Source organism: Mizuhopecten yessoensis, unplaced genomic scaffold (assembly GCF_002113885.1).
Source record: "Mizuhopecten yessoensis strain PY_sf001 unplaced genomic scaffold, ASM211388v2 scaffold4439, whole genome shotgun sequence".
In the NCBI taxonomy this organism is placed as follows: Eukaryota; Metazoa; Mollusca; class Bivalvia; order Pectinida; family Pectinidae; genus Mizuhopecten; species Mizuhopecten yessoensis.
This window is the reverse complement of record NW_018405547.1, coordinates 46,870-58,945: the sequence shown is the minus strand read 5'-3', so window position 1 is coordinate 58,945 and position 12,076 is coordinate 46,870. Positions and strand designations below refer to the sequence as shown.

At 37.2% G+C, this 12,076-nt stretch overlaps 1 protein-coding gene across 1 annotated transcript; it reads right to left on the bottom strand.

Annotated features, from left to right (window-relative positions):
- Positions 1-5,836: 5,836 nt before the first annotated feature.
- Positions 5,837-10,153, bottom strand: LOC110449041. Its single transcript, XM_021495614.1, has 6 exons — positions 10,004-10,153; positions 9,284-9,562; positions 8,767-8,884; positions 8,236-8,312; positions 7,067-7,073; positions 5,837-5,942 (listed from the first exon to the last, which is right to left on the bottom strand). Exons 1-6 carry the CDS (start codon positions 10,107-10,109, stop codon positions 5,837-5,839), a joined length of 693 nt encoding a protein of 230 aa, XP_021351289.1. The 5' UTR covers positions 10,110-10,153.
- Positions 10,154-12,076: the final 1,923 nt, after the last annotated feature.

The following is a 12,076-nucleotide window of genomic DNA, read 5'->3' as shown; positions in this document are numbered from 1 at the left end:
AAGGCGTAATGCTATAAAATCTTAAATAACAGTAAAAGGTTTAGATAGCATCGACTCTTACTCATAACCATGTAAAGGCTTTGTCTATATCTGTCTATATCTTTTTATTGTCCAAAGCATGATGAATTCACCAGACAAAAGCTGAATCAATGTTTATTTCGTGATTCATTGTCTTAAATGTCTATAACTACCCTCTGGCTTAAGTAGCACTAATCTTCTACTACAACCTAGCTATGCATACTTCATATCTCAAACATGTTTCTCAAATTCTTATATTATTAAAATATTTTAATTTCTCAAACAGAATGTCTATGTAATCACGTTTGACTGTGTATCAGTGCATACACGTATTTTGTGATTAAGTGACGGTTTCTTTATGTCTCGTCCTGTAGTGGGAGCTCTAGTACTTCTTCCCATGCTGATCAACAATACCGGATAGGCGCCAAAAAACTGGAAATGGATTTTCATAGTGAGTAAACGTTGAACAGTGTGTTCTGAATAACATTATGCTTTTAAAATTGTGAAGGCAGGCAATTCTGATATAAACCAGTTGTTGAATGATTAAAGTAGCGGATATAATTAACGAGCCGACAGGATGGTTTATCCTTCTATCTGGTCCTTCTAGTCAATGTTGTACTTTATCAGATAACCTATTGCTTTTACATATATATTATTTTATTATAATTATATATTCACCTCGATATTACTACAATGTATATCCCAAATACATATTTTTAATCCACGTTTCTTTTTATTCTGGTTATCGAATTTATTGTTATTTTCTCTACACTATCAATTATATAGAAGGCAAGGTACATTTTCCTGAACTCCATCATGGAATCAGCAAATTAACTTCTATTCGATTGCATTACAGTTTAAACCTTATTATTCAATATTGATTTTTACTGGATACATTTTGTTTGTGTTCTTTCAGAAATAACTTTTGTGTGCGAGAACTTCTGGCTGTTACCAAAGACCCCTGTACTGATTACATTGATGTTTATACATTTCATCGATAAATCATACCTTGAACAACCTGTCTTCGTTTTGTAATGTGACGGCAAAACGTCTACTCTAAGCAAGTGGGTAATAATCATATGCATGTTTATGAATTGATGATGACCGGTAAATTTGATTAAAAGTCGTTCAATGATAAAAGTGTATACAATGATATTCAACTAGAGAATAATTCTACCGACTTAAATCTTTATTTTTTGTTTCATTATTTAATATATTTGTTGAAAAGTAAATCTCAATTAAGTTCAAGTCATTCGAAGAAAATTTCCTTATTTGGAAATAGGTGGATAGAATTTCCGTATTATATGTTAAACCGTGACATAGGGGATTGAACACTAGAATATATCCTTTCTGAAACCCCAGCAGATCATCGTATACCAGAACTATATTGATTCAGAGTATTTAGAATAATTGAAAGTAGAAAATTAACATGCTGCTTAATATGTAGTGAATAATTATTTAATTGATCTGGAGCCGATATGTGTCATAACAGCTCGAAAAGGGAGCGATCAAGCTCCGCATGACACAGCAGTATAAATGAAGCCTAGATAATGCGTCATTTCTTCGCATTCAGCCTGGTTAATAAAGAGATTGACATTTCTTTTTATTATAACGTCGGTTAAATATCTTTATCAAGGCATGGCTTATATCAGACTAAATTAATTAGTTTTCATTCTAATTACTCAAGTTCAAAGTTTCTAAGTTATGTATCTCAATACCGTTGCCTTGTCAATATCATCTGAATGAAATGTCTATGTAATTGTACATGTTTATTGATATGAATAAAATATGGTTAAACTAATACCGTTGCCAAAGTTGGACTTTTATTTATGATTTATCATTGGGGTGAAATTCGCGGTAACCATTCTATTTTCAGATACTTGTTGAACTGTGCAGAACGCACGTATAACGCGCCATTGCTTTGGAGAAATGTACAACCTGTAAAGTAAACAGAAAACACGTATAACGCGCCATTGCTTTGGTGAAATGTACAACCTGTAATTTCAGAAAGCACGTATAACGCGCAACTGCTTTGGAGAAATGTACACCCTGTAAAGTAAAAACAAAGCACGTATAACGCGCCATTGTGTTGGAGAAATGTACAACCTGTTAATTAAACAGAAAGCACGTATAACGCGACACTGCTTTGGAGAAATGTACAATCTGTAAAATTAAAAGAAAGCCCGTATAGCGCGCCACTGCTTGGGAGAAATGTACAACCTGTAATTTCAGAAAGCACGTATAACGCGTCATTGCTTTGGAGAAATGTACCACCTGTTAAGTAAAAACAAAGCACGTATAAAGCGCCACTGCTTTGGAGAAATGTCCAACCTGTTAAGTAAAAACAAAGCACGTATAACGCGCCATTGTTATTTATGATTTATCATTGGGGTGAAATTATCGGTAACCATTCTATTTTCAGATACTCGTTGAACTGTGCAGAACGCACGTATAACGCGCCATTGCCTTGGAGAAATGTACAACCTGTTAAGTAAAAACAAAGCACGTATAACGCGCCACTGGTCTGGAGAAATGTACAACCTGTAAGGTAAACAGAAAGCACGTATAATGCGCCACTGCTTTGGAGAAATGTACACCCTGTAAAGTAAACAGAAAGCACATATAACGCGCCATTGCTTTGGTGAAATGTACAACCTGTAAAGTGAACAGAAAGCACGTATAACGCGCAACTGCTTTGGAGAAATGTACACCCTGTAAAGTAAACAGAAAGCATGTATAACGCGCCATTGCTTTGGTGAAATGTACAACCTGTAAAGTGAACAGAAAGCACGTATAACGCGACACTGCTTTGGAGAAATGTACACCCTGTAAAGTAAAAACAAAGCAGGTATAAAGCGCCATTGCTTTGGAGAAATATACAACCTGTAAAGTAAACAGGAAGCACGTATAACGCGCCATTGTTATTTATGATTTATCATTGGGGTGAAATTATCGGTAACCATTCTATTTTCAGATACTCGTTGAACTGTGCAGAACGCACGTATAACTCGCCATTGCTTTGGAGAAATGTCCAACCTGTTAAGTAAACAGAAAGCACGTATAATGCGCCACTGCTTTGGAGAAATGTACCACCTGTAAAGTAAACAGAAAGCATGTATAACGCGCCATTGCTTTGTAGAAATGTACAACCTGTAAAGGAAACAGAAAGCACGTAAAATGCGCCATTGCTTTGGTGAAATGTACAACCTGTAATTTCAGAAAGCACGTATAACGCGCAACTGCTTTGGAGAAATGTACAATCTGTAAAATTAAAAGAAAGCCCGTATAACGCGCCACTGCTTTTGAGAAATGTACAACCTGTAAAGTAAAAACAAAGCACGTATAACGCGCCACTACTTTGGAGAAATGTACAACCTTTAAAGTAAACAGAAAGCACGTATAATGCGCCACTGCTTTGGAGAAATGTCCAACCTGTTAAGTAAAAACAAAGCACGTATAAAGCGCCACTGCTTTGGAGAAATGTACAGCCTGTAAAGTAAACAGAAAGCATGTATAACGCGCCATTGCTTTGTAGAAATGTACAACCTGTAAAGTAAAAAGAAAGCACGTATAACGCGCCTCTGCTTTGGAGAAATGTACAATCTGTAAAATTAAAAGAAAGCCCGTATAACGCGCCATTGCTTTGGTGAAATGTACAACCTGTAAAGTAGACAGAAAGCACGTATAACGCGACACTGCTTTGGAGAAATGTACAGCCTGTAAAGTAAACAGAAAGCATGATTGACGCGCCATTGCTTTGGAGAAAGGTATAACCTGTAAAGTAAACAGAAAGCATGATTACCGCGCCATTGCTTTGGAGAAAGGTACAACCTGTAAAGTAAACAAAAAGCACGTATAACGCGCCACTGGTTTGGAGAAATGTACAACCTGTAATTTCAGAAAGCACGTATAACGCGCAACTGCTTTGGAGAAATGTACACCCTGTAAAGTAAACAGAAAGCATGATTAACGCTCAATTGCTTTGGAGAAATGTACACCCTGTAAAGTAAACAGAAAGCATGATTACCGCGCCATTGCTTTGGAGAAATATACAACCTGTAAAGAAAACAGAAAGCATGATTAACGCGCGTCAATATCATCTGAATGAAATGTCTATGTAATTGTACATGTTTATTGATATGAATAAAATAGGGTTAAACTAATACCGTTGCCAAAGTTGGACTTTTATTTATGATTTATCATTGGGGTGAAATTTGCGGTAACCATTCTATTTTCACATACCTGTTGAACTGTGCAGAACGCACGTATAACGCGCCATTTCTTTGGAGAAATGTACAACCTGTTAAGTAAACGGAAAGCACGTATAACGCGCCACTGTTTGGAGAAATGTACAACCTGTTAAGTAAAAACAAAGCACGTATAACGCGCCACTGCTTTGCAGAAATGTACAACCTGTAAAGTTAAGAGAAAGCACGTATAACGCGCCTCTGCTTTGGAGAAATGTACAATCTGTAAAATTAAAAGAAAGCCCGTATAGCGCGCCACTGCTTGGGAGAAATGTACAACCCGTAAAGTAAAAACAAAGCACGTAAAACGCGCCATTGCTTTGGAGACATGTACAACCTGTAAAGTAAAGAGAAAGCACGTATAACGCGCCTCTGCTTTGGAGAAATGTACAATCTGTAAAATTAAAAGAAAGCCCGTATAACGCGCCACTGCTTTGCAGAAATGTACAACCTGTAAAGGAAACAGAAAGCACGTATAACGCGTCATTGCTTTGGAGAAATGTACACCCTGTAAAGTAAACAGAAAGCATGTATAACGCGCTATTGCTTTGGAGAAATGTACACCCTGTAAAGTAAACAGAAAGCCCGTATAACGCGCCATTGCTTTGGTGAAATGTACAACCTGTAAAGTAAAGAGAAAGCACGTATAACGCGCCACTGGTTTGGAGAAATGTACAACCTGTTAAGTAAACGGAAAGCACGTATAACGCGCCACTGCTGTGGAGAAATGTACAACCTGTAATTTCAGAAAGCACGTATAACGCGTCATTGCTTTGGAGAAATGTACGACCTGTAAAGTAAACAGAAAGTACGTATAACGCGCAACTGCTTTGGAGAAATGTACAGCCTGTAAAGTAAACAGAAAGCATGATTACCGCGCCATTGCTTTGGAGAAATGTCCAACCTGTTAAGTAAAAACAAAGCACGTATAACGCGCCACTGCTTTGGAGAAATGTACAACCTGTTAAGTAAAAACAAAGCACGTAAAACGCGCCATTGCTTTGGAGAAATGTACAACCTGTAAAGTAAAAAGAAAGCACGTAAAACGCGCCACTGCTTTGGATAAATGTACAATCTGTAAAATTAAAAGAAAGCCCGTATAACGCGCCACGGCTTTGGAGAAATGTACAACCTGTAAAGTAAAAAGAAAGCACGTAAAACGCGCCACTGCTTTGGATAAATGTACAATCTGTAAAATTAAAAGAAAGCCCGTATAACGCTCCACTGCTTTGGAGAAATGTACAACCTGTAAAGTAAAAAGAAAGCACGTAAAACGCGCCACTGCTTTGGAGAAATGTACAACCTGTAAAGTAAAAAGAAAGCACGTAAAACGCGCCACTGCTTTGGAGAAATGTACAATCTGTAAAATTAAAAGAAAGCCCGTATAACGCGCCACTGCTTTGGAGAAATGTACAACCTGTAAAGTAAAAACAAAGCATGTATAACGCGCCACTGCTTTGGAGAAATGTATAACCTGTAAAGTAAAAACAAAGCACCTTTAGTTTGTGAAGCACACATTGCACGCATTTTCAAAGCAGTCTGTCATTAGTTATAGCTTTAGTCATTCGTTTTTAGGAAAGCTCTGAAGTTTTTCTGTACTTCAGTTGTTGTAGAATTGGCATACTTCGCAGTTTGTTTCTTGTCGACAGGTCAGGCTTGTCATTTCTCTTAGAATGTCTGCATTAGATTTAGGCATGACTAATATATTAAGTTAATACTTTCCCTGTCAAGGTTCTTTTTTGTTTCACGATAGCAAAACAGAGCATTGCATTAATATCGTCATTGTTTCATGCGTGTGCGTTATAGGTCTCTCTAGGAATTATTTATGCTTGTTAAGTTACAGCTCAACACTTCTCTTCACAATATTTGTGAATTCATATTCATGTCTACGCCTTGAGGGAAGGTCACTTCTTTTTAATTTCTTTCTTTTCAGAACTCAGGGAAATTGCCCTCTGGACGTTAATTCTTTGTTGCGGTTCAAGGTTCCAGTCTTTTTTCCTGTGACGTTGTCATCATTTGTTCAGCTTTTAAAAGACAGTGAGAAAATATTACTTTTTAGGTACATCATTCTTGGAATTGACAAAGCATCAAATCTCCGGTCAGGGCATATCACCTGGTGAAACTCTCAAATTCCCGTTCTTTACTGAATGAAAGAATACTTGTGTTGGTATTGGTGGCTTTGTGATCGACTGAACAGTGTGAGCCACATTGCCGCTACCACGGGAAAGTGCTGTCATGAAAATGCTATTTTACTTAAAACAAAACATTAAATCCTAACGACTTCTATCAGCTTATAAGTCAGGTATGGAATGCTCATAATACTTTTGACGTCATAAATAACAAATTCCCCCTGATAAAAACTTGAAATCACATTCAAACGTTAAATCCTTGAAGATAAAGGATGATGTAAAGGATGGCAAATTTTAGAGTCGCCACCATGCTTTCACCGGAAAATATATATTCTATCTCCTTGACGATATGAAAGTAGATGTTTTTAATAACGTTCATAAGTGTACCTAGTCGGTTCGTTGTTATTCAAGTTGAGTATAACACAATACCCGGATGTGACTCAGATTTACATTGGAGGTATATCGATGAACCAGAAGTGGCTTACCTTTCCGGAACACCAGATCTAATTATCATCGTATTTTTTAAATGGCTTCCTTGTTATCATTCTTTCCGATCGATTTTGAGTTCGAATAACAGTTTCGTTGATATTTCGGGATTCCGGAAGATATATGAGCTGAAATGTGAAAATAACGATCGGACTAGGATGCGGTCTCAGAGCTTATGAAACCTACGTGAATTCTGTAACAAATACATGTAGTTGGTACGACACCGCCTTACGTACCATCCAACATAATGAGTGGGTGCGCGAATGATACCGTCAAAAGTAGGTCTCACCTCGTGATGGATGGTTCGCATAGTTACCTTGGTGTCAGCTGAACTGAATCTGAGTAATGTATTTAACCATCTGTCTGTGGTAAAGATTGTGTAAATTTTACATTTAATGATCTCTACCGTACAAATCTGAAGCATATCATTTTAAGGCCTGAATGCTTATACCGTATTTTTTTTTATCCCAAGCACGTGTTCGTTTTCTAGTCACAGTTACAGTGATTTTGACCTTTGGCTGATGACATCGAATTCTAACTCGTTTGTGGTGTCTTGTAAATATTTTCAAAATATTGGATTCATGAGTCAATATTTAAACTGAATGAATATGTGCGTGGTCATGCAAGAGGATGATTGTGTTATGGATTTTGCAACTGATAAAGTTTTAAGTAAAAAACGACGTTAGCCTTTTGAAAAGTCATGGGCAGACAAAAGTCCTGTCTGCATATGATAGTATCAATTGTGTTGCATATTAAAGTCAAAAGATAGCGATAATAGTTCTAGTGGCTGCATAGGACAGTCACAACATGTCGTGGAATGCCACAGACAACATTGAGACTATATATTAAATGTTGTAAACAATATAGAGTATAAATACAAACAATAAAGAGAGTATCAAGAATAGTGTTATGTCATTTCGGGATAAGACAACTGATGGAGAACTGTCACAGTTGTTGGTCGTTAAATCATAAAGGAAATGGAGTATAAATAATCCTTAATTAATGCCGTGAAAAAAACACTAAAACGATGTTATTTTAAACATTTTATTAGCAGTTTCCTATACCGATTCCTTCAAGCAAAGATATGGAACAATTCCTCCAATAAATCGAAACAAAATTATAAAACTTTCCTGAGCACAAACAATAGTGTCGGTAGTAATTTCAGTAGATAACAAGTACTAAGAGGTATCTTTATCATGATAGTTCTGTCTTCTGGATTTATCATATCCCTCATCCGCCGCCGCCGCCGCCTCCTCCCCCTCCTCCTCCACCACCCATTCCGCCGCCTCCTCCTCCTCCACCACCCATTCCGCCGCCGCCTCCTCCTCCTCCTCCACCCATTCCGCCGCCGCCGCCGCCGCCGCCGCCGCCGCCGCCTCCTCCTCCTCTACCTCCTCCTCTACCTCTTCTTCTCCCTCTACCACCACCAAAACTATCAACAAAAACGAAATATTATAACGGGTAAATAGGTGTATGGATGTCTCAGTCTTCTTTAATGTACCGGAAATATGTTGCGAATATATCATTCTTACTCAGGCTCACGTCAGGATCAAAATAGTCATCATCATATATGATTGAGATGAAACAAAAGGGTCTTCAATTTTCAAAATATTCGCTCCTTGTACAACAAATGAATGAAGGGGTTGTTAAGAATATCTGAGATAACGTTTTGAATACCTCTTATACTGCTTGAAGACAACATGTTTTTCAAATCTTAATTTTCATTTATTAGTAATGAAAACAAAAAACTTAATGAAAGACCTAATCTGAATTTTAACTTTTTAAATATGAAAATAAAAGGAGATAAATAATTAGTAAAAGCCTTTTGCATTATTAGCAGTACTTTACAACAAATTGACGTTTGCTGTAATATATTGTGTACGTACCCATATCCAAGATAGGCACCCATACCAACACTGAGCATGGTGACCGTCATGTCCGATTGATTTGCCGACGTCATACTGATTATACCGTACAGTAGGCCAAGCAGCAATAGAGTTGCAACTGTAATATAGATTGGATATATCAATCAACATTTGTTTCCGACATATTTTTTTTTAATAAAATCTTGAAACTTTAAAAAGGGACATTGAAACACCTTAGATTCAATATGTGTAGAGAAATCGGACGACTGCAAAATCACACAAAAAAAACGTTTTGCATATAGCAAACGATCAAAAGCTGTATAGAATCAAGTTACAACATGGGAAAAGGTCAGCGGAGGTATTTCTTTGAAAGGAAACTTTTAAATACCAATTAATTGGGATACTAGTTTTGTTGGAAAACATTATTCATATAAAATGCAATGATTATGGTCAAAAAAGAACTTGATGAATGTTACTTGAGTAGAATAAGTAATAGCAAACGAGGAAATGAATTGGTGTATGTAAATAGTTGTCATACTTGACAAGCCGGGCGTTCTCTCCTCGTCAACATAGTATGGTGTGTACTTGACCAACTCCTGGTATCTTCTCTGTCCAACTTGGTTAGCAGTCCCTCCGTCGTAATTGTTAACTAGGGCACTGTTGACCTGAAATGCAGGCGTCTGGCCTCGAGTACCGGGGAAGGTATTGAACCCACCACTGCCACCACCAAGAAACTGACCGTCAGACGGACGGCAAATGAATAGCGCGATGCTGATGAACAAGAACCATACTGTCTTATTGCGCTTCATTTGGCTGGCTGTAAGAAATAAAGGGATCAGACGTTTTACTTTATTAGTAAGTTATCGTAGTGACAATGTTTAGATATTAAGATAAGTCCAAAAAAATACCAACAGAGAAATGAATGTTGTTTCAAAATGTTTTTGATTTTCTCTCAATAATTAAAAAAGTAAGCTCTTCTGAAATAAAACCCGAAAATACTTTCCTGTCGTCAATAATTCTCATTCATTTAAATAATCATATCGCATTAACATTCTGTGTGTGACTGTTGTCGGTATTATTTCATAATACGTTCTGTAACATACATTGTAGATATATGGATAAAAGGTAAAATGTTCTGAGATGTTCGAACTCGATTAACATCGAACTACATCAAAAAACTGTAAATGATATCACGCTTGTAGATTGTATGTAACAAATTATAGATTAGTTCTAAATTGTAACTGTTTTGTCTACTTACCTTTCAGAGGACAGCGGCCCAGTGCACCCCTACACGACAGTTGACCGGACGGTGTCATAGACACCTGATATAAACACCTGTGTAGGGATATAGTGCCCGCGGTCATATAGGAAGGGAATCACGGCCGCCTGACTTCCTGCTTTTCGGACCTGGAGAACTCTGGAGAATTGAAAGGAATGTGTATAGGAAATCCTTTGAAGTTTAGTTATAGCCCATCTCAACTAACAATGTCAACTCAATTTGTAGATATGATACTGAAGTCAAATATATAATGGATAGAAAGTTTTTATTCATACATATAGCTGAAATACACACTTAATACAACACTAAGTAATAGAAAATAGTCATTAAATATTAATATTTACAAATTGAAAAAATAAAATTCCTTAATTTAAGCCACATTGATACTAATGTCAGCAATAACATAAAGTTTCTATTCAAACATATAACAGTAATACACATTTAAAACAGCACTAAAAGTTAATTATTAAATAAAAATATAAACTAAACCACTAAATGAAGCTGAAGTTTCTTGCACAAATCACATTCTCTATATATATCACTTAAGTCTCTAGCACAAAACATTCTATCCAAGATGCAGAAGCTGTGATGCTGAATCGGCGTAGGTCATCATGTCGATAGTTCCAGTCTGATAACGGTCGTTCATGGTGGCCAGACGTCTGTCGATGCGTGTGTTACTCTTCTTTCGGGGTTGAGTAGTGCCTCCTGCATCTCTCTTGATCCGGTTGATGTCATTCACGTTCTCTTTTCTTCAGTTTTCCGTGCAAAGCTTCCAGATGGTTGGTAGTCCGAGGTCCTTCTGTTGAGAAGTGTTTCCAGCTCTGTGACGAAGTCTGTGAAAAGCAGCAAGGGATGTGGTATGTCAGCATCATCAGCATCTTCAAGGGTTTGGAACCAGACGTCTTCTATGCGGTCTAAGGGGATGAGTGGAAGAACAGCAGGTCGGCGGACAAGTAGTTTGACGTCGTCGTTTTCACGGTACAGTGTCTGGAGTCCGGTTGACTGCAGCCAAATACATGGAGTGTTGGTGTTCAAAATGGTGTTGGAAGTGAGAATCATATTATTGTATTGATTTAGGCTGAGGTCGTCAAGATTCAGATTGCTCTAGGCCGTCATCTTCTACTTTTATGAGAATACGATGTCATCACTCAGTGGTCTAGAGTGGCACTACTCCTCCGGATTACATATGTTGCTCCATGCAAGGTCAATAGTAGCGACTAATATGATACTAAGTTTTCCCTAACAGCCTTCTCCGGCATGCCCGGTCTCAAATGTTCGGTCATTTCGGTGCACCTTGATCAATAATCTTTGAACTTCGGTACGTTTGCCTAAATAAGTATTCGGTTTTAGAATGGTGTGCGGCTGATAGTTGTTTATAATTCTGTAAACTACATCCATTTCCTCTGATCTAACACTTCTAACGTTAACGTTCCATGCCTATTTGTTTTTTTTGTCAGCGCCGTTTACGATCGTTTTGGGACTCATCGCGCCATTTGACAGTACCTGAAGCTTGAATGCTGTGTTGTACTACTCTTATTTCTTTACCTGAATCTAATGCCTTAACAAAATCGTTGGAAATACTTAATAATTGGTTAATAGAGGTGGAAAACCTGATTGATATTTTGTTATTACTTTCAAATCAAGAAGAAAATTATGAACATGTGTATAAACGCACCTCTCGAACACTTTACCAATTATACTTAAAAGTGAAATTGGTCGATAGTTTTTAACATTATTACGGCTTTTTTATATATAGGTAAAACATTTGCTACTTTCCACGATGATGGAAATATTCCTTGTGGTAAGGATTTATTAAAAAATATAGATAGTGGCTCAGCAAGTGATGTTGCAGCTTCCTTGAGCCCTTTGGGACTAATAAGATCTGGTCCTACAGCTTTACCAGTTTTCAAATTGAGTAAGGCATCCTTAACATCAATACATGATATATTTATATTACTCAGACAAAAAATACGATTAGGGAATTCTATTAGTGGAGGAAGCATAACCATTGAATTATCCACAAAGGATTGACTTGAAAAATACAAATTAAAA